General features: G+C 54.5%; 1 protein-coding gene across 3 annotated transcripts in view; it reads right to left on the reverse strand.

Annotated features, from left to right (window-relative positions):
- ACTN2 (actinin alpha 2) overlaps positions 1 to 22,562 on the reverse strand; it is a 54,734-nt gene that overhangs the window by 19,428 nt on the left and 12,744 nt on the right. Inside the window, exons 6-12 of one of the 3 annotated variants that reach the window (XM_006145952.3) lie at positions 18,419 to 18,500; positions 9,463 to 9,548; positions 7,934 to 8,026; positions 6,270 to 6,419; positions 5,851 to 5,931; positions 3,659 to 3,806; positions 233 to 383 (exon numbers count right to left, since the gene is read on the reverse strand). In XM_006145952.3, the coding sequence (XP_006146014.1) occupies positions 233 to 383; positions 3,659 to 3,806; positions 5,851 to 5,931; positions 6,270 to 6,419; positions 7,934 to 8,026; positions 9,463 to 9,548; positions 18,419 to 18,500 (791 nt within the window). Of the gene's footprint in view, positions 1 to 232; positions 384 to 3,658; positions 3,807 to 5,850; positions 5,956 to 6,188; positions 6,420 to 7,933; positions 8,027 to 9,462; positions 9,549 to 18,418; positions 18,501 to 22,562 lie in introns of all 3 variants that reach the window. The other 2 variants (XM_006145951.3, XM_027770832.1) reach the window with 2 other exon arrangements.

Raw genomic sequence — 22,562 nt, forward strand, 5'->3', positions numbered from 1 at the left:
GCCAGTCCCTAGGTCTTCCTGCCCCCGGGAGCCCAGGCCTCACTCTGCGGCTTGTCCCCCGGGCAGGGAGCTGCCTGTGCTGAGGCTGGGCCACCACAACCGAAGAACCCGTGTGAACCACGTGTCCTGCAGCCCCAGCCCAGCCGCGCCTCTTGAGCTCAGCGCAGGAAGGAAGGCCGCTCCTGCCCTCTGGGGAGCACGCGCCTGGCCCTGAGGGCCCCAGAACGCCTACTTGAGCTCCTGGGCAATGGCGGCGATCTGCTCCACGCGGTCCTGGTGCGCGGCCAGGTCACTCTCGAAGGCCTCGTGCTTCCGCAGCAGGGCCCGCACCTCCGTCAGCGAGGCCGACTCATAGTCCTTCTGCAGCAAGATCTGCTCTTTGCCTGCACAGGTGGGAGAGAGGGGGCACGAGGCGCTGCTGGCACACACGGCTTCTGCGTACCAGCCGCCTGCTAGGGAGCTGGGGGGCCAAGGCACCACGTGGGGGTGCAGGACACAGGCCAAGCGCGGGTGGGCCTGGGTCCAGGTGAACCTGCAGACGGCCCCGGGGCTGGGAGCTCACACCTACGGCCCAGGGGGAGGTGTGCTGAGTGCAGGGGCCTCTCCATCATGCTAGCAGCCAGGTCTGCTTTTCCAGCCAGGTGCCCAGCCCAGTCAGTGACCACCGGCTCCAAGGCCCCAGTCGGCCAGCTAGAGCACCGAGCCTGTGCCAGGCACAGGCTCCCTGCCCAGCTCTTTGTCTGAAAGGCCCTTCTGTGGTTAAATACAACATGTTTGCTTTGCCTGATAATAAATATTAGAGATTTTTCCTCTCTGAGCCACCACTGTTTCCTCATAAATATTTCTTAAATCTGGCAAGTGCTATGACCACATCCACATGGATCCCCTGGCTAACTACCCTAAGAATTTAATTCTACAGGGGCCAGCAGGTGGCATGGAGGCTACAGCGCTAGACTCGCACATGGCCGACCATGATTCAAGTCCAGAACCTGGTGCCTGGTGGCTTGCTTTCTAACTTTCTCTCTCTCTCTCTCTCTCTCTCTCTCTCTCTCTGGCCAATTTTTAAAACTGTAATAATTGTGGCCAGAAGGTGGCACAGTGGTTAAGGTGCTGGACTCCCACATAGCCAGTCACGGTTCGAGTCCAGACCCAGAGGCTTGAAATTTATGTCACATGCATGTTTGAGTGTGCCCGAAATCACGAGAGGAGAATGGAAGAGAGGGGACTGCAGCATGACCATCCCACCTAGGGGGTGATTTCTCACTTTCTGTCTGTCTGTCTCTGTTTCCGGCAAGCACATGTGCCCTGTAGCAAAAAATCTCTAAAAAAAATAAAAATAATTAAAAACCTAAACAAATAATCATTTAAAAGGAAAATAAAAGTTTAAAGAATTTAATTCTACAAAGCTGGAAATGAGAAGCTGCTGGAACCATGCAGTTAACACAAGCTGAGTGTGAAAGATCTGCCCCTCAGGCCTAGAGCAAGGACCCGGCTGAGGAGAACTGTTTGCAAGGTCAACAGTTTTTCGGGTTCTGGACCTCACCTTCACTGTGTTACTGTACTGGCCTGCACTCAATTTCTCTGCCATGGGCCTTATTGCCATACCCCGGTACCCCATAAAGGCACCCCCAGCCTTACTATAATTTTACAATAATCCTAAAAGAATGCGGATCCACTAAGGTGGCAGCTGCGTAGGGCGGAGGCTGCAAACAGGAGTTACTCCCATTAGACTCACCCCACCCTATTGGAAAATGTCAATGAAGAATGCTACATTCACTTCTCCTACTGTGGATTACTAATGGGTGAAGGATCTCAGTAGCAGGGAAGGGCTCAGGGACTCATCCACGAGGTGCTGTTACCCCAAAGACTATAAGCCACCCTTACTGTCAGGACAAGGGAAGATTGCCGCTCCCCAAGCCACAGTCATTGTATAGAGCAGCATGTAGAGGGTCCCAAGTACACAGTAACCTCTAGGTCAGTCATTAAGCTGCTCACAAGACCACATTCCTTTCCTATATAGACTCACCCTCTTAGCTGTAGACTACCCCAAAGATAACATAGGTATTTCACTTTAGTATATACTAACCTTGTCTTTACTAAACCAGACAGGATTTATTTCTAGGCTCTTGTAATTACTGCCACCCTAGCCTGAAGCTGAAGTTCTCAAAAGCTGACCTGGGGCTCAGGTTCTCAAGCCAATCTGGGACTAAAGTAATCAAGCTGGTCTGGGACTGAAAATTCCTGGAAAACCTCTCATCCAAACACCTTCCCTGGTAATCAAGATCAAAGAAGCACCCCCCAAAAATGGACTTCCTCATTCTAAATATTATGACTGTTTATACCTAAACAAAGCAGACGTCATGTTTTATGATTCTTGTTCCTATACTTTGAATGCCTTACCTTTTGGAGTAAAATCCTTCACCTATTTCCCCTCGCCCATCCTACCCCTGTAAAACTCCTTCTATAATAAATACGCATGACTTCTGGCCATCAGGGCTGCAGTCCGGAGTTTACTCTGGCTGTAGTCGGCTGAGAACATGCTAAAGGGCATGAGGTCTTAGTCTGATTCCTGTTCACCCGCGTCGCCTTCCTATGCACCCACCCCGGCTGGGGTACGGCTTCCGGCAAGAAGCAAACGTGCATATACTTAATGACAACCCTGACTGCCATGTGCCAGGTACAGCTCTGCACTTCATAACGCGAGCTCCACAGCTGCACAGAATGCCCTCGGGGAGGCAGGCCCCCTCTCAGGGGCCTCCAGGGTGCTCCACTGCCAGCTGTCCCAGTGGGGACTCCTGGCAGCTGGTCACCTGGTGGTTAAGTGGCTGGATCCCACATGGCTGCCTGCGTGGTTCAAGACCCAATATGGCAACTTGAGAAACACATCAGGCGCATGTACATGTGCCCAAAATCCCAAAAGGAGAACTGGAGAAGGGACTGTGGTGTGACTACTCCCCCTGGGAGGTGCTCTCTCACCCATCTTCTCTCCAGAGAGCAAACAGCCATCTTGAGAAATGTTTAAAAATAAAAATATAAAATTTTAAAAAAGCAAAAGGGAACCAAAGAGCAAGGGGCGTCTCCCTGACCGCTCTTGGGTAGATTATGGGAAGCATGTCTGGTTCTCCTGTTTAGTCCAGCAGGAAGCCAGAAGATACATCCCGCCCAGGCTGTGGACACGGAACGTCTGCGAGGCCAAGGCAGCAGTGGACGGAGAGGAGCGGGAGCCGAGCTCCAGGAAATGGCACCTGCACTCCCTCTTCCCAGGCAGACTCCGAGGCAGAAGTGAAGCCTCTACGGTACCGAATCCACATTCTCGGGCAGAGGTGAGCTGCAGGCCCAGGGCTGTCTGAGCCACAGAGGGTTGTGGACGGACCCCTGGGGAACGAGCAGGGGCAGGAGGCGGTGGGCCTGGCGGCGGGCACGCATGTAGTGCACCGGAGGCAGGAGGCAGGGGCCTGGCAGCGGGCACGCATGTAGCGCACCTGGTAAAGCCGTGCTTGGCCTGCTCCGAGAACCCCGTTGTCACGCTCTTGCCTTCAGGCCAGTCAGCCCTGAGTTGAGAGAGGAAGGAGGAGCCTGCTCACAGCGTCATGGCCAGGGGCACAGGACCAGCCTGCAGCCCCGTGGCTCCCCGAGCCCAGCCGAGCCATGCACGCACCGTAGGCCCAGGCCTCATGGGTGGTAGCCTTCTGCCGGAACTTCTCGGCCAGGTGCTCCAGCCGCTCCAGCCTCCGGATCTCATTGAGCAGCCACTCCTCGTAGCCCTTCTCGGCCTGCTCCAGCCTCTGCCAGGCGCCGGCGATGTCCTGGGAGGGTCGGGGACAAGCAGAGGTGTGCTCAGCCCCTGGTGGCCTGCTCCGCCTACACCTGCCCTGTGCACAGAACCTTCCTCCTGCCACCTCCTCCTGCCACCACCACCCCCCGCGTGACTGCAACTGCCATGGCTTCAGACGTCCTGAATATCAGCAAGACTTTCCAAATTAGTACAGGGGTTTGGGGTGAGGGTCAGCGAGTTCCTGGAAAACTGGATTAAAGTTGATTTTGGTGCAAAGAAGCCAAAGCACAGTTTCTCAGGGTGCATTTTCCAGGGACTTCCTGAAGACCCCGCGGCAAGCCGTTCTCGTTAGGCAGCCTGACCTCTGTGGAGAGGTGCAGGGCTTCTCTGGCTACGACTCAGCCAGCCTTGAGCAGGGCCGCCCACAGCAGGTACGGGCACGTAACACGAACCAGTCCCTGGCCAGGAGCTTTGTGAGAGGGAGCACCTCCGCGCCTCCCCGGGGAGCTTTCACAGCTGTCGGGGAGCGACCTCGGTGAGTAACTGAACTACCAGGTACACCGCCATGGCGACAGGGCCAGGAGGTACCGAGAGCCTAGGGCGAGGGATTCCCCTCAGGCAGGTTACGTAGACCCCCGCCCCCGGGGTGGGAGTCTTGAGCTGAGGCCTCGATGGCAGAAACAGCCAGTCACATTCAGACAGGGACCAGGGCTCTGGGTGACTGCGAGCTCCAGGTGACCGAGGGCTCTGGGTGACGGGGGGCTCTGGGCCAGGAACTATTCAAAGGCACAGGAGCACTGCAGGGTGGCCGGCCGGAGCAGCAGAGCCGGGTGAGCAGGGGAGCCTGGAAAGGGACCATCAGTGAGGCTCAGGTCATCCGACCTACAGGCCAGGATGATGAACCTGGATTTTACTCAGCACTGTGGGAGGTCGCTGGAGGGTTCTGAGAAGGAAAATGATCTGCATTTTTTAAAGATGATGGAGGGAGCTATGTGGGGGACAGCTGCCAATCTGGGGTCACCTGCAGGTCTGAGGAGAGGTGACAGCAGCAGGGTCGGAGGAAGGACCCCAACTGACGACGGCATCTGGAAGGAGATTGGGCCTGGCTGGGACCGCGACCCGAGGGAGGGGCAGGAGGTTCTAGGATGACACTCGCAGCAGGACAGAGACCGGGGGACGGCGCTTCTGGATGCTTTAGACTTGAGTGCTTTTGTGACATCCAGGTGGACAGATGCACCTGGGCCTCAGAGCGAAGTCGGGGGTGGGGGGGACTCTGCAGGCCCCAGCGGGTGGGGGTCAGCGCCTGGTCTGGAGGAGAGCTCCAGGTGAGGAGGCAGAGGTGGGCTCAGCACCGTCCAGACCGCCCCGTAGGGAGAGACCAGAGGGGCAGGGCCTGGGGCAGAGCAGAGGGCCTCGTGGGAGCGCGTGGTAGCACTGGAGGGCCAGGAGCCGGAGAATCCAAGGAGAGGCACCAGGGTCTGGGCCAGAGTTCCTGAGGGTGTGAGGACAAGGGACTAGACTGCCCCATGGATGCACCGGCATCGGGGGAGGGACAGAGGCCAGGAACTCAGGATACAAAGGGAAAGGATGGGGGCATGGCGGCCCGCACCACAGGGTGATCTGGGCCTCGGCAGCGAGGAGGCCGGGATCGGGACGACAGCGACGGGGCTGAGCAGGGGCGGTGGCCCAGGTTTCCGTAGGGCAGATTCCGAAGCTCACACACCAGGGTGAGGGCCCGGTGACTCAGAGGAGCAGGTGGAACCAACATGGCGGGGGGAAAACACAGGACTCAGGTGGCAAGGTGAGATGGCACGAGGCAGGCGGGGTGCCATTCGCAGCTAAGTTTAGGAAAGGCCTGCGCTCGCAGCCTCGGGCCAATCAATGGCAGGGGCAGTCGAGAACGGCAGGAGGTGGGAGAGAAGAACTCAGGCTGAGGTGGGCAAAGGCCAGGCCTGCACTCCTGCCACTGGGCGACCTGAAAAGTCAAGGCCCCCTCAGGGCAGCAGGGTGACCCCCGTCAGAGCCGTGTGAGGAAGGCGGACCTGGTCTGGCCGGCGGCCCGACGTGCCACTCACCGACACCATCTTGCCCTCGGAGGGCATGAAGGCGGGCCGGTTGCTGATGCGCAGCTTGGTCTGCAGCGTGTTGAAGTTGATCTCCAGCTGGCACTTCTCCTGCACCTTGGGGGGCTTGCTTTCATACTCTCTCACCCCACTCTTTCTGTCTCTCTCTCTGGTGAGTGCAGATTTAAAAATAGTAATAATAGATAAAATTAAATACATACTTCTTTTAAAAGGGCTTTATAAAGGTGATATGCCAATAAGAGGCCTTTTTATTTGTTTTGAAATTTATGAATGAGATTCCTGGGTGTATTATTTATAGGTGGTGGCCGCGGGCCCGAGGTGCCCCTCACCGACACCATCTTGCCCTCGGAGGGCATGAAGGCGGGCCGGTTGCTGATGCGCAGCTTGGTCTGCAGCGTGTTGAAGTTGATCTCCAGCTGGCACTTCTCCTGCACCTTGGGGGGCTTGTGCTTCCGCCGGTAGTCCCGGAAGTCCTCCAGCTTCTTCTGCATGGCCTGCATGGTCTTCTCGGGGGTCCGGTTCTCCAGCCAAGGGATCGTACGACGAATCCATTCCAAAAGCTGCTCCCAAAATACAGAAACCAGCTGAAAACACCAGCAAACTGTCCCCAGCTAGGAAGCAGAGGCACCTGGTACTGTGGAACGGACAGCCCGGTGCTCTGACAATGACCGGCTGTGGTCTCAACACCCTGGTCACAGGAGAGATCCCTCTCTGCAGGGGCAGGGGCCGCCCGCCACCACCACACACAGGCTGGGACTTAAAGTCAGCACAAAAGTCATCTTTCACAAAAATGTGACACTCACAAGAAACTCAGGGACCAGACATTAGCAGACGAATGCTGGATGGAGCTTTCAAAATAGAAAAACAAAAATTCCTGACATGGCGGGAAAGCCGTGTATGTGATAAATTTAGCGAAGAACTGGACTTCATGTAAAATGCACTGAAGTAAGCTCAAATCTAACGACTCGGACTCGCTAGACAAGTGTGTGGAACCTGGCCCTGACTCGAGGCCAGAGTTCATTCTAACTCCCAGCCGTAAGTGACCCGTAAGCCATGATTAGAAATGGACAAAGCACAAATCCCATCTCTGGAAAGACCTCCTGATCGCAGAAGGGGCCCGCTGAGAACCTCATCATTTACAGCCCTGCCCGCTGGCTGCCTGGAAAACAGCAGATGTGGATTAAGACACAGTTCGCACGGCGGCCCACCTGCAGTCCGAAGGCTTTAGGACCAAGTAGGAAAGGGCGGACACGGTACTGAGGTTTGTTGGGCCTGGCCTGGCCAGGTTCGACCCTGCAGTTAGCGCTGCACTGGGCAATGCCATCACGCCACAGTCTTCCACAGCAGCGGTTTAAAGACGGGGTCTGCAACGTCAGATCCTCCCCGTGCAACCAGATGCCAGTGTCCGCGGCAGCCCAGGGGCAGCTGTGCTGTGCGCTCTGGTGCCTGCTGCAGTCTCCAGGCCAGTCTGCCACCCTGCACAACCACACTTCCACCAGGGAGCGAGGGAGGCCGGGAGGCTGCAGAGCTGTTACTTATGCTACACTGAGGCCAGAGAGAGTAGCAAATGCAAACTGCTATTCTGAGGCGATGGCTGCCTGGCTGCGGGCACTGCAGGTTTGTGCCCACGCAGCTTGGAAGGAACCCCTGCCCTCCCCACTCAGACACAGCTGAAACGCACATGGCAGACAGCAAGCTCCTCGGCCAAGGCCTCGCTGTGGGCACCAAGGCTCTGAATACGGTGCATCATGGGTGACACCAACAGCCAACTAAGCAGGAAAAATGCGAGAAAATGTAGCCTGGGTGTGCAAGCTGGGCGCAGGGATAAGTGTGAATCACTCCCACCACCTCAGTCGTGCACTCCTCCATGCTCTGGGATGGCTGGAAAGACTGGGGGCATTACCTCAGGGGTCCTAGCTAGGCACTACAAGATGAACACGCTTGGAAACCCAGTGTGCTTCCCTTTCATTCTATCTGAGATGGGAAATGCAAAGAACACGGACGATCCATTTCACCCTCGCGCCTCACCCACGGGGCGAGTGTGGACAGGACTGGGGTCACCAGTTTCCTTTACCTCACTTGCTAGCCTCTCATATTCTTCCATCAGTCTCTCATTCTCTTGATTCACAGCAAGAACCTTACATATCCTGTTAGCTGCCGTCTCGGCCTGTAAGACACAATGGGTAAACAGAGCAGCTCTGCCGGCTGGGACGCACACACAGCTGGACGCGGCAGTACGAGAGGGGACGGTGTGACGTGCTGCAGACGGTGCGATTCCAGTCAGGGCGGGGTGAGATCGAGCATACGACTTTTAATACTATGAATTATTTCACACCTTCTGCAATTTTCACACAAACTTACATGGCAGGCTGAGTGTACTGTGGGAAAAAATGGGCAGATACCATTAGACGAAAACACAGGCTTTGTGAAACACGGAGAAAGTTAGTAACAATATACATGAGTCAAGGAAGCCAGCATCTCAGGTCCCTGAGTGTTCACCTGAACTCTCCACTATCTCGTAAGTATGGGCTGGAAAGCCCTGAATAACATCAGCCTTTGGAAGCCAAAGCTAAAATGCCCGGATCCTGAAACTGTGTGTGCGCATGTGTGTGTGTGTGTGTGTGTGTGTGAGAGAGAGAGAGATTCTACTTGAACATCCTGAAGACCTCCCTCCCTGAAATGAACACACAGGGCTTCCTACATGGGATCCTCCCACGGGCCTAGCGTGCCTTAGGAGCATGTTTAACCCGCATGAGGGGTCCTCAAGCCACCACAGGCAAGTTGTAATCCCTACCGTTGTTCGTGGGGAGAGCATTGCCAGGAGTTGCAAAGTGCTAGATCCTGTGATGGATCAGGAAGAGGAACACATGCCTGTCCATTTACAGGCCCAGAGTCTATTCCAAGCCTCACCCCCAAAGCTCTGGTCAGCCTGAAAACAGGCCAATTCCTAGTTTCCATCATTTCCTAGTGATGGGTTTTAAAAAGGACAGAGAAATAACACGTACTTTGTCCACTCCGCCTATTGGGGTTTTCCAAATAGAGACACATAGACAAGAAAAGAATCTGGTGAAAGTGGAGGACATCCTCCCATAACATCCCTTAGGCTGTCTATTCCAGGATGTGAATGTTTCTGAGGTTCTCACGCTGTCATCGCTCTCACTATGTCACGTGAAGTAAGATGAGCTCAAACGACATTAGTACACATCACTGCAGGGTGGAGGTAACCTCTAGGTAGAGGACAGGGCCTTGGAAGGCCCTCCTGACTCCGGGTCCAACTCTAGCTTTACAAGTTGTGCTCAGGTTTCATGGCACTTTTTTTCTTTCTAAAGTACTTCATGTTTTCCACAATGTACTAATTAAATTTTTTTAAATCTTTGAAGGAAAAACAAATAAAATGCTTTGGAAGCCATGTAAAGTTAAAACTCTTTTTAAAAACAGTTTTCATAGTTTAAAACATGCCATATTAGGTCATTATAACACGCTTGAGGAGGTTCCTAGGTAAGATGTGAAGCGCACACACACACACACACCCAGGTGTGTACACACACACAACTAACACCAATGCAGGGGGCGGCACGGCAGCACTGGACAAGCGTGGAATACCTGCTCCGCGCCCGCAAAAGCGTGGTAGAAGCAGGACACGTACGTCATGATGGCTCTCTCGTCGGGTTTGGGTGTGTTCACAATGTCTGAAGGGAGAAAGTAACACAGGACACACACACACACATACACACACACACAGGTGGAAAGGAGAAACCAGGTGAACAAGGGGGAAACAAAGCGGTTTATGCTGAGCAGTTTCTGGGCTTCATGGACCCAAGACTTTGACCCTGAGAAAGACTATGAATGGTACTGAAATGACCCAGGAACAGGATTTAGACAGGCATAGCCCTGGAATGACCAGACTGAGGGCGTATGGTCTTCCATAGCCCTCGATGGGTTTGAAAAGTGCACCCAACACATTAGGCTGGGAATCCACCTCTGCAGACCAGAGAACAGGGGCTTGCTTCCCGCAGAGTCTCACTGCCCTAAGAGTCTCAGTCTCACTACCCTCAGAGTATCACTTCCTTCAGATGCTCACTTCCCTCAGAGACTGATTTCCCTCAGAGTCTCACTTCCCTCAGTCTCACTTCTCTCAGATGCTCATTTCCCTCAGTCTCACTTCCTTCAGATGCTCACTTCCTTCAGTCTCATTTCCCTCGGAGGCCTACTTCCCTCAGAGTCTCACTTCCCTCAGTCTTACTTCCTACTGTGTCATTTCCCTCAAGAGGCCGACTACCTTCAGATGTCTCACTACTCTCAGATGCTCACATTCCTCAGAGCTTGCTTCCATTAGATGCTCATTTCTCCCAATCTCATTTCCCTCAGATGCTCATTTCCCTAAGGTACTCACTTCCCTCAGTCTCACTTCACTGAGGCCCACTTCCCTCAGAGTCTCAAGTCCCTCAGTCTCATTTCCCTCAGAGGCACACTTCCCTCAGTCTCACTTCCCTCTGTTTAATTTCCCTCAAGAGGGCGCCTTCCCTCAGAGTCTTACTTCCCTCAGGGATCTCACTTCCCTCAGAGTCTCACTTTTCTCAGTGTCTCTTCCCTCAGATGCTTACTTCTTCAGTCTTAATTCCCTCACATGCTCACTTCCCTCAGAGTCTCACTTCCCTCAGAGTCTCACTTTCCTCAGAGGCCCACTCAGTTCCGTCTCATTTCCCTATGTGTCATTTCCCTCAAGAGGCCCACTTGCCTCAGAGTCTCACTTCCCTCAGATGCTCACTTTTCACAGAGGCTCACTTTCCTCAAATGCTCACTTCCCTTGGAGGCTCAATTCCCTCAAATGCTCATTAGTCTCATTTCCCTCAGAGGTCACTTCCCTCAGAGGCCTATTTCCCTCATAGGCCCACTTCTCTCTGATAGCCCACTTCCCTTTCTGGCTCACTTCCTCCCATCCTTTGGCCACCTCTGCTCTGTGAAGCGCATGTTACTTTCTTTGCAAGATGCTGGGAAGGCCAGATCTCCCTAGCACCATCTGGCCCCTCCATTCTACCCTTTACTTGTTGGGGCTTCATCAGGTGAGAATGAAATTCACTGGATACAGCCTGTCTCTTAACTCCTCCTGAACATACTTACCACGCTGCTTACATAAGTCATCTGGATTGTCAGAACATCTAAAGACAAGGGTGTACACGCTTTTACTCATTAGACCCTTGCCAAAATAACCAACAGGAAGAGAGAACAGACCATGTGAGCACTCATTTCCCTCCTCCATCTCTGCACCACCATTTTTTTGGATAAATTGTTTGTTTTTAGCTTTGCTCATGAAGTCAGGTTAGGGAATAGAGAGCATTAAATTAAGACAATACCTTTATAATTCCGTATAATGAAGCCTAGTCACTAGGCTTACAGAGGCTATTAACAAAGAATTTGGTGTTGTGCAACAGTATGGAAGTTTCTGGAAAACAAACATGAATGGCACACCACTGCATAGACAGAAAGTAAATTTCATAAAAACTAGAGTTAAAAAAGACAAACAGCTACTTCCTCAGAACCAGATGGGTCTCCTTAGAGTGGGGAAAAAGAGGAAAACAACTGATAAAAATAGAAAATATTAAGACACAGAAGGTGAAGGGTCAGTGGTGACTCCCATTTCACAGCCTCACCTCTGTGCCCCAGCACACGCCTTAGAGTAACAAGAGGTGTAAGCCATTATGGCCCTTCATTGGGTCTGACCACGTGTGCCAAGTCTGGGTGGGAAGAGATGGGTAAGCAGGGCCATCCTCAGGCCAGCAGGTTCTTTGGCACCTGCCAGCGCAGTCCATCACCTATCTTCCACATACTCCCACACACACGTTAGTAAAATGTCAGCTCAAATCAAAGATGTCAGCCCTGAAAGCTCCCACTCTTTGAACTTTGACGGTTGTTACAGGAACTAAAGAAACTGCCAAAGAGAAGGGCACACCCAGCCCAGAAGAGCCCCAAACTAGCAAAGGAAGCACGTGCCTGTTGCAGCCTCAGAACCCAACAGAACCCACACGGAGGCACACTCCCAGAGACATCCCACCTCTGGGCACACCGAGGGCCTGGGTCAACAGACCCCGTATGTATGTGTACAGGGAGTGCTGCACACATAGATTGAAACCAAGTGCTCACTCCAAAAAAGTTTCTGCAGCAAAGGCGGGACATGTTTCATAGCCTATAGAAAGCAGGGCCAACAGTGGGGTGAGGAGGAAACGGCACCCTGGTTAGTGGGCCACCACCACCTGAACCCCCTGGGCCTCAGGGACCAGCACACAGGCAGACAGCAGAGTCAACGGCAGCAGGGTAGGGGTGCGGGACTGAGGGGACCTGGGCCTGCCACCACAGTGGAACAGTGGCAGGGGTGGCAAGTGGCAGTGTCACGCTCTCGGGGGACGAGCCTTGATGCAGGTGGAAAGAGATGAAGGAGTTGGGGCAGTTATGTTGCTGTGTGCGCCACACGGGGCAGCCAGGGCCTGTCTGTGGGGCAGGCTCTTGTGAGAGTCACACGGTAGTAAGGCAACACCACGGTGTGCACATTCTTCCACACGAAGGGGAGGAGAAGTAACGGGAGACGCGGGTGCGTTGGAAGGGCCATGCCTGCACAAGGATGGACAGGTGGGTGTGCCCAGGTCCCCCAGGTGGGCACGCGCCCAGATGGACTCCAACTAAGAGCAGCTGAGGCCTGAGAGGAAGGACCCGAGTGCGTTGGAAGGGCTATGCCTGCACAAGGATGGACAGGTGGGTGTGCCCAGGTCCCCCAGGTGGGCACGCGCCCAGATGGACTCCAACTAAGAGCAGCTGAGGCCTGAGAGGAAGGACCCGAGTGCGTTGGAAGGGCTATGCCTGCACAAGGATGGACAGGTGGGTGTGCCCAGGTCCCCCAGGTGGGCACGCGCCCAGATGGACTCCAACTAAGAGCAGCTGAGGCCTGAGAGGAAGGACCCGAGTGCGTTGGAAGGGCTATGCCTGCACAAGGATGGACAGGTGGGTGTGCCCAGGTCCCCCAGGTGGGCACGCGCCCAGATGGACTCCAACTAAGAGCAGCTGAGGCCTGAGAGGAAGGACCCGAGTGCGTTGGAAGGGCTATGCCTGCACAAGGATGGACAGGTGGGTGTGCCCAGGTCCCCCAGGTGGGCACGCGCCCAGATGGACTCCAACTAAGAGCAGCTGAGGCCTGAGAGGAAGGACCCGAGTGCGTTGGAAGGGCTATGCCTGCACAAGGATGGACAGGTGGGTGTGCCCAGGTCCCCCAGGTGGGCACGCGCCCAGATGGACTCCAACTAAGAGCAGCTGAGGCCTGAGAGGAAGGACCCGAGTGCGTTGGAAGGGCTATGCCTGCACAAGGATGGACAGGTGGGTGTGCCCAGGTCCCCCAGGTGGGCACGCGCCCAGATGGACTCCAACTAAGAGCAGCTGAGGCCTGAGAGGAAGGACCCGAGTGCGTTGGAAGGGCTATGCCTGCACAAGGATGGACAGGTGGGTGTGCCCAGGTCCCCCAGGTGGGCACGCGCCCAGATGGACTCCAACTAAGAGCAGCTGAGGCCTGAGAGGAAGGACCCGAGTGCGTTGGAAGGGCTATGCCTGCACAAGGATGGACAGGTGGGTGTGCCCAGGTCCCCCAGGTGGGCACGCGCCCAGATGGACTCCAACTAAGAGCAGCTGAGGCCTGAGAGGAAGGACCCGAGTGCGTTGGAAGGGCTATGCCTGCACAAGGATGGACAGGTGGGTGTGCCCAGGTCCCCCAGGTGGGCACGCGCCCAGATGGACTCCAACTAAGAGCAGCTGAGGCCTGAGAGGAAGGACCCGAGTGCGTTGGAAGGGCTATGCCTGCACAAGGATGGACAGGTGGGTGTGCCCAGGTCCCCCAGGTGGGCACGCGCCCAGATGGACTCCAACTAAGAGCAGCTGAGGCCTGAGAGGAAGGACCCGAGTGCGTTGGAAGGGCTATGCCTGCACAAGGATGGACAGGTGGGTGTGCCCAGGTCCCCCAGGTGGGCACGCGCCCAGATGGACTCCAACTAAGAGCAGCTGAGGCCTGAGAGGAAGGACCCGAGTGCGTTGGAAGGGCTATGCCTGCACAAGGATGGACAGGTGGGTGTGCCCAGGTCCCCCAGGTGGGCACGCGCCCAGATGGACTCCAACTAAGAGCAGCTGAGGCCTGAGAGGAAGGACCCGAGTGCGTTGGAAGGGCTATGCCTGCACAAGGATGGACAGGTGGGTGTGCCCAGGTCCCCCAGGTGGGCACGCGCCCAGATGGACTCCAACTAAGAGCAGCTGAGGCCTGAGAGGAAGGACCCGAGTGCGTTGGAAGGGCTATGCCTGCACAAGGATGGACAGGTGGGTGTGCCCAGGTCCCCCAGGTGGGCACGCGCCCAGATGGACTCCAACTAAGAGCAGCTGAGGCCTGAGAGGAAGGACCCGAGTGCGTTGGAAGGGCTATGCCTGCACAAGGATGGACAGGTGGGTGTGCCCAGGTCCCCCAGGTGGGCACGCGCCCAGATGGACTCCAACTAAGAGCAGCTGAGGCCTGAGAGGAAGGACCCGAGTGCGTTGGAAGGGCTATGCCTGCACAAGGATGGACAGGTGGGTGTGCCCAGGTCCCCCAGGTGGGCACGCGCCCAGATGGACTCCAACTAAGAGCAGCTGAGGCCTGAGAGGAAGGACCCGAGTGCGTTGGAAGGGCTATGCCTGCACAAGGATGGACAGGTGGGTGTGCCCAGGTCCCCCAGGTGGGCACGCGCCCAGATGGACTCCAACTAAGAGCAGCTGAGGCCTGAGAGGAAGGACCCGAGTGCGTTGGAAGGGCTATGCCTGCACAAGGATGGACAGGTGGGTGTGCCCAGGTCCCCCAGGTGGGCACGCGCCCAGATGGACTCCAACTAAGAGCAGCTGAGGCCTGAGAGGAAGGACCCGAGTGCGTTGGAAGGGCTATGCCTGCACAAGGATGGACAGGTGGGTGTGCCCAGGTCCCCCAGGTGGGCACGCGCCCAGATGGACTCCAACTAAGAGCAGCTGAGGCCTGAGAGGAAGGACCCGAGTGCGTTGGAAGGGCTATGCCTGCACAAGGATGGACAGGTGGGTGTGCCCAGGTCCCCCAGGTGGGCACGCGCCCAGATGGACTCCAACTAAGAGCAGCTGAGGCCTGAGAGGAAGGACCCGAGTGCGTTGGAAGGGCTATGCCTGCACAAGGATGGACAGGTGGGTGTGCCCAGGTCCCCCAGGTGGGCACGCGCCCAGATGGACTCCAACTAAGAGCAGCTGAGGCCTGAGAGGAAGGACCCGAGTGCGTTGGAAGGGCTATGCCTGCACAAGGATGGACAGGTGGGTGTGCCCAGGTCCCCCAGGTGGGCACGCGCCCAGATGGACTCCAACTAAGAGCAGCTGAGGCCTGAGAGGAAGGACCCGAGTGCGTTGGAAGGGCTATGCCTGCACAAGGATGGACAGGTGGGTGTGCCCAGGTCCCCCAGGTGGGCACGCGCCCAGATGGACTCCAACTAAGAGCAGCTGAGGCCTGAGAGGAAGGACCCGAGTGCGTTGGAAGGGCTATGCCTGCACAAGGATGGACAGGTGGGTGTGCCCAGGTCCCCCAGGTGGGCACGCGCCCAGATGGACTCCAACTAAGAGCAGCTGAGGCCTGAGAGGAAGGACCCGAGTGCGTTGGAAGGGCTATGCCTGCACAAGGATGGACAGGTGGGTGTGCCCAGGTCCCCCAGGTGGGCACGCGCCCAGATGGACTCCAACTAAGAGCAGCTGAGGCCTGAGAGGAAGGACCCGAGTGCGTTGGAAGGGCTATGCCTGCACAAGGATGGACAGGTGGGTGTGCCCAGGTCCCCCAGGTGGGCACGCGCCCAGATGGACTCCAACTAAGAGCAGCTGAGGCCTGAGAGGAAGGACCCGAGTGCGTTGGAAGGGCTATGCCTGCACAAGGATGGACAGGTGGGTGTGCCCAGGTCCCCCAGGTGGGCACGCGCCCAGATGGACTCCAACTAAGAGCAGCTGAGGCCTGAGAGGAAGGACCCGAGTGCGTTGGAAGGGCTATGCCTGCACAAGGATGGACAGGTGGGTGTGCCCAGGTCCCCCAGGTGGGCACGCGCCCAGATGGACTCCAACTAAGAGCAGCTGAGGCCTGAGAGGAAGGACCCGAGTGCGTTGGAAGGGCTATGCCTGCACAAGGATGGACAGGTGGGTGTGCCCAGGTCCCCCAGGTGGGCACGCGCCCAGATGGACTCCAACTAAGAGCAGCTGAGGCCTGAGAGGAAGGACCCGAGTGCGTTGGAAGGGCTATGCCTGCACAAGGATGGACAGGTGGGTGTGCCCAGGTCCCCCAGGTGGGCACGCGCCCAGATGGACTCCAACTAAGAGCAGCTGAGGCCTGAGAGGAAGGACCCGAGTGCGTTGGAAGGGCTATGCCTGCACAAGGATGGACAGGTGGGTGTGCCCAGGTCCCCCAGGTGGGCACGCGCCCAGATGGACTCCAACTAAGAGCAGCTGAGGCCTGAGAGGAAGGACCCGAGTGCGTTGGAAGGGCTATGCCTGCACAAGGATGGACAGGTGGGTGTGCCCAGGTCCCCCAGGTGGGCACGCGCCCAGATGGACTCCAACTAAGAGCAGCTGAGGCCTGAGAGGAAGGACCCGAGTGCGTTGGAAGGGCTATGCCTGCACAAGGATGGACAGGTGGGTGTGCCCAGGTCCCCCAGGTGGGCACGCGCCCAGATGGACTCCAACTAAGAGCAGCTGAGGCCTGAGAGGAAGGACCCGAGTGCGTTGGAAGGGCTATGCCTGCACAAGGATGGACAGGTGGGTGTGCCCAGGTCCCCCAGGTGGGCACGCGCCCAGATGGACTCCAACTAAGAGCAGCTGAGGCCTGAGAGGAAGGACCCGAGTGCGTTGGAAGGGCTATGCCTGCACAAGGATGGACAGGTGGGTGTGCCCAGGTCCCCCAGGTGGGCACGCGCCCAGACTGGGACTCCAACTAAGAGCAGCTGAGGCCTGAGAGGAAGGACCTGAGTGCAAGGACTGACAATGCGGGTCCTGCTGACAAGCAAGGATGGGCACCCAGACAGGGAGCTTGGCCTCGGGGGCACATCAGAGGGCCCTCGTGCCCTCCTCTCAGCCAGGCGCTGGACCCTGTCCAGAAAGCAAAGCCCCAGTAGTCATCTGCCAAACAGAAAGGTCAAGGGTGACATCACCAAACAAAACTGAGCTTTGAGAGGACAGGGGACGTTTTCCCTATTCTTCCCTCACTGTCCCACAGACTTTCTCTCCAGAGAGAGTTTCTGAGAAACCACAGAGGAACTCTGAACTCTCATTGAATGTTAACACCCAATAACACAGGTATTCACTAAAACGGCTAAATTAGTAAATAGCACTATTAGAGTCCTAACTAAAGATCATTGTCATGGGTTCAGCCATGTCCCTGACAGTCACACTGAAGCTCTGACCTCAGGACCTATGACATGGCAGGGTCTGGGCAGACATAACGAGGTGAAGACGAGTCGTGCTGGAGGAGGCAGAGCCCTCACTCCAACGTGCCAGCGAGAGAGGCGAAGAAGGCCACATAAAGACAGAGGCAGAGCTCCCACTGATGCCTGCACACCACGGAGTCTCTGGGGCTTCTAGAAGCTGCAAGACACCAGAAGGCCCCCGCCTTAGCTATTTTAAGCTAATTAAAATGGCTTAGACTAAACAGCCTCCGACGTGAAAGCTAGAAAGAAACATCCATTGTTGAAAGCTACCCCACGTGTGGGAGTGGGGTATGGCCGTCCAACACACCCAGCGTTGGAGAACGGCCAGATTAACACAGCAAAGGGACGGACAAGCATCGCCCCTGCGAGCACATGTCCATCCTCCATGTGGCACGACCACCTGCAGTCCTGGCAGAGGACTTACTCACCCAGGTGCTCAGGGAACGCTGAGTGACAGAAGCACGAATCAAATGCATGTGTGGGCCCAGGATGCTAGGCTTTCAGTGGAGCGCGGAGGGCAGAGATGTCTGAAACTAGCTCCCAGAGTAAGAGCTCTGAAGTGCGAGATAACAGAGTTCTCTTAGAACTCACCAAACCTAATCTGGACCAAAAGACGAAATGTGAAAGCCGGCCGGCACACGGGAGCCTGAGTGCTCCTTATTCTGCATTTCTGTAACTTCCAGCTGAAAAAAAGGATCTTTTTTCCCTTAAGTGGGTCACAGAGGGATTTATTTGCCAAACCTGTCTCTACATAGGTGAAGAAATTATATTATCTTGCTGGAAAAATAAACACAGGCAATCTTCTTCTGAAGATTATAAACCTAAGCATTCTATTTCTTAACCAAAGCTGGACTTTCAACCAAATCCTTTTACTATAGTTTTACTGGCTTGTTTTTGAATAGGATTTTTAAAAATTGTTTATAAATGAGCTATACATGAAATTCTTCACCATTCCTGTGGCCAAGGACAGACCCCTGTAAGTTAACGCATAAGGACATCACAGGTGACAAGGCTCCGAGGGCCGAAGAGGTGCCCAGGTGTGGCCAATTTCCTGCAGCCCACAGTAAACTCAAGGGTCATCTCACCTTCAGCATCCAGCATTTTGGGAATGTCCAGGTGTTTCTCTGCGATTTCCATGGCCAGGTTAATATTTCCTATAGGGTCATCCTGCATGAAAGTCACCACAACAGGGTTTTAAAAAGTATCTTGAGACAGGACTTGGAGTAACACTGTACAAGGACGCCCTCCTGCCCACATGCGACCATGGCAGGAAGTGCCTCCCCTCCGCTCCCTCCAGTCCAGCAGCAAGTGCAGACGCACAGCCCGTGCACGAGCCCCATGAGCAGAAGGCGAGAGAGCAGGCACTGACAAGGAGAACCCCCTCGACTCATCAGGGCTCATTTCCAAGTCTACAAACACCGGGATTTAAATCATTCTGAAAGAAATCATCGAACAGATGCTCTCCAGACTGCAACAGCCTGGATTAAATGCAAGAAAGCCTGGGGCAGCGAGGGCAGACGGAGCAACTGTTAGCTCACTGAGGGGCCTCACAGGGTGGCTGTGAAGGGCTTCGTGTTTCTCAGGTGTGAAAACTAGGGTAGCTGCAGGATCTGAACACTGTAAGAGACTACAGGAAGAAAGTTTTGCTCTTAAGGTTATGCTTATCACATTTTTTAAGAGAGATTTTTGCTATAGGGCGTGTGCACTTGATGGAGAAACAAAGTGAGAAATCGCTCCCCAGGGGGATGGCCACACTGCAATCCCTCCTCCATTCTCCTCTTGGGATTTTGAGCATGCATACACACTCCCAGCGTGTTTCAAGCTGCTGGGTCCGGGACTCAAACTGCGGTCGGCTAGGTAGGAGTACGATAAAACCACTGCAGCATCTGCTGCTGGTCCTGCCGCTGCATTTTGTTCAAACGGTTATGGGGGCTGTCTTGAGGGAGAGAAAAAACACAAAAGGGCAAATAGGAAATTGTCCCCAGGTTACTGGAAGGGACCAGTGTAAGCGAGTGGGTCTGAAGCTTTCGATTCGTCAGTGTCGTGGTGACACCTCTGGTAAACCTCTGGTACCAGGTTAGCGTCAGTTCTGAGAGCTGTCAACTGCCCGATGAACGCCATCAGACCAGGTGGAGTTTGCAACAGCCATCTCACTCCCTGCAGCACTTACGTGTTTCTAAACAGCCTTATGAAAGTGTATTTATTTTGGAGATAGCAAGTGGTGCGATGGTTAAGGTATTAGACTCCCACATGGCCAACAGTGGTTCGAGTCCCAGACCTGGTGGCTTGCTTCTCATTTTCCCTCTCTACCGCTATCTCTTTCTGGTGAGTGCATGTGCCCTGTAACAAATTTTAAAATAATAATAATAACAAAGTTAAATCAATGAATTTTTTTTAAAAAATATTATCTTCCTCTGCAAAACTGGTTAAATACACATTAAGTTTAAGCAGAGGTATTTACTGAGATACTGAAAATCAAAAAGACTTAATGCTTCTGGTTTTAATCTATTAAAGGACTTAACTACAGGGTTTTGAAATAGGATAGGGGTAAAGCAGGAAAACCAAAATGAAAAGTAGTGCTACTCCAGGGATGAGTCCGATGAATTTCACAGCAAAACACCTTGACATTTCAGAAACTACGATGCGACACAATTAGCACCATCAGCTCCGTTCGCGAAGCTCTTGGTGAGTGCAAGCTTCGCACACAGGCTGCTCAGCAGAGAAGCCAAGAACACATTCCAGGCAAAAATACATTTCTGAATGTTGCCTTAACAAAGCATTTAATCATTTGAATCCAAGCAACAGGGTCGTTAAACAAATCTTACCTGACATTTATACAAATGTTTATGAAGTCAAATAGCTGAGCAAAAGCTGCTTCCCCTCAATTTTTGAGAAAGACTTCCACAACACAAAGTGATGATTTTTTTTCTTTTTGTATGGTTTTTTGCCATAGAGCATGTATGCTTGTGGGAGACAGTGAGAGGGAAAGTGAGAAATCACCCCCCAGGGCAGTTGGTCACACCAATTCCCTCTCCTCCAGTCTCCTCTTGGGATTTTGGGCCTATACATACACCCAGGGTGATTTTCAAGCCATCGGATCTGGGACTTGAACTGTAGTCACACATGTGGGAGTCCAGTGCCTTAATCACCACACCACCTGCTGGCCCCAGAGTGATGATTCTAAGACTGGTGAAAGCTAACTCACTGAGATTGCAGCAAGAGGAAATGCAACATGGCAATGAAGTATTCTGTAGCTCGGCTGTGGCCATGAGATCTTGGGCAGATGGCTGACTCTCCCACTTTTTCCATCCTTAAAACTGGGACATTAATAGTACATAATTTGCAAGGTTGCTGTGCACTGCAAGACTGAACACCTGACTCTATGTGCGTGTATGTTTCTACACACATATACATACACAAACATACTTGCAAGTATACACACACATATACTTTATTATAGTCTGATCTAGCACCATGAAAGGAAGTATTTATTACTATTTATCATCTTCCTACTCCCCTTCGCTGGCCCATTACTACGGGGTCTACTGACCTTCTGTAGTAACAATTGACTGTTACCAACTAATATAATTCCCATACTTTGCAAATGAGATAAAATGTAACTTAAAGAAAGTACACTGAAACATTTCAAAGGAACTCGGGGGCAGGGAGTTCCTGCACTGAGAGGCTGAGGGACTCTGGTCCTGCCCGCCAGGTTCCTGGGCTCCCTCACAGTATCTCAGTCTCTGTGACAGAGAGTCCTTTAGCACTGCCGCAGTCGGCCAGACAGGCTGGGTGGGGGGGCCGGCGGCTGCTGGGAAGGCAGCAGAAGCCAGGACATTCCTGAACCTGCCACACAGCGAGGGCACACAGCGGGGCTGGCTCCACAGCAACACGGCAGCACATGGCAAGTGGGAGCACGCACACGGCCCAGGGCAGGGAGGGCGTGCAGAACAGGGGCTGGCCCGCAGGTGGCCATGGTGGCAAGCACATGGCAGAGGGCGGTGAGTAAATGGCACGGGCGGCCAGCACACGGCCCGGGTGAGAAGTGTGTGCAGAACGTGGACGACCTCGGGAGTGCCCAGTGTGGACCGTGCTCCCCCCGGAATTTTCGGAATCCTAGCTCTAGGCCACATGGCCCACCCAGCACCAGATTTGGGAAGACACTGGTTCCTTTTTCCATCACAGAAAACATTTTAAAAACTACTTTTAAAGAAAGAATTCAGGGGCCAGCAGTTAGCGTAATGGCTATGTTGCTGGGCACCCATGTAGCCGACTGCGGTTCGAGTCCCAGACCTGGCAGCTTAAACTCACGCCGGGCGCATGTGCGTGCGTGCCCAAGATCCCGAGAGGAGAATGGAGAAGGGATTGCAGTGTGGCCATCCCCTCTGGGGGGTGATTTCTTGCTTTCTATCTCTCTGTCTCTCTCTGTCTGTCTGGCAAACGCACGCGCCCTATAGCAAAAACCTCTCAAAAAAAAAGAAAGAAAGAATTCAAACATTCACCTGAGACCTAAGAACACTGAACCTTACACGTAAGGGAAGAATTAAAATTTCTAAGTCGAGACCAGCGGTTGACATAACAGCTGTATCTCTAGACTCCCATGTAGTTGACCGCGGTTCACATCCCGGACCCGGTGGCTTAAACGCACACTGGGCGTGTGTGTGTGTGTGCCCAAGATCCTGAGAGGAGAATGGAGAAGGGATTGCGGCATGGTCATCCCCCTGTGCGGTGATTTCTCACTTTCTGTCTTTCTGTCTCTCTGTCTCTCTCTGTCCTTCAGGAAAGCGCACACACCCTACAGCAAAAACCTCTCCAAAAATATTTTTTTTAAGTGGAGGAATGAGCAGTTGGTGTTATTAGTTACATTACTGGACTCCCACGTAGCCAGCCATGGTCTGAGTCCTGAACCCAGAGGCTTCAAATTCACACAGGCGTGTGTGCATGTGTGCCCAAGATCCAGACGGGAGAACAGAGACGGGGCTGCAGCACAGCCAGCCCCTGGGGGTGATTGCTTGCTTTTTGTCTCTGTCTCTCCATCTCTCTGGTAAGCATATACAACCTATAGTAAAAATTTCCCTTAAAAAAATTTCTAGGTAGGGAACCAGCAGTTAGCGTAATGGCTATGTCGCTGGACTCCCACGTAGTCAACCGCGGTTCGCGTCCCAGACCTGGTGGCTTAAAACTCACGCTGGGCGTGTGTGTGTGTGTGTGTGTGTGTGTGTGTGTGTG

The sequence above is a fragment of the Tupaia chinensis genome, unplaced genomic scaffold, assembly GCF_000334495.1.
Source record: "Tupaia chinensis unplaced genomic scaffold, TupChi_1.0 Scaffold000161_1, whole genome shotgun sequence".
NCBI classification, from domain to species: Eukaryota; Metazoa; Chordata; class Mammalia; order Scandentia; family Tupaiidae; genus Tupaia; species Tupaia belangeri.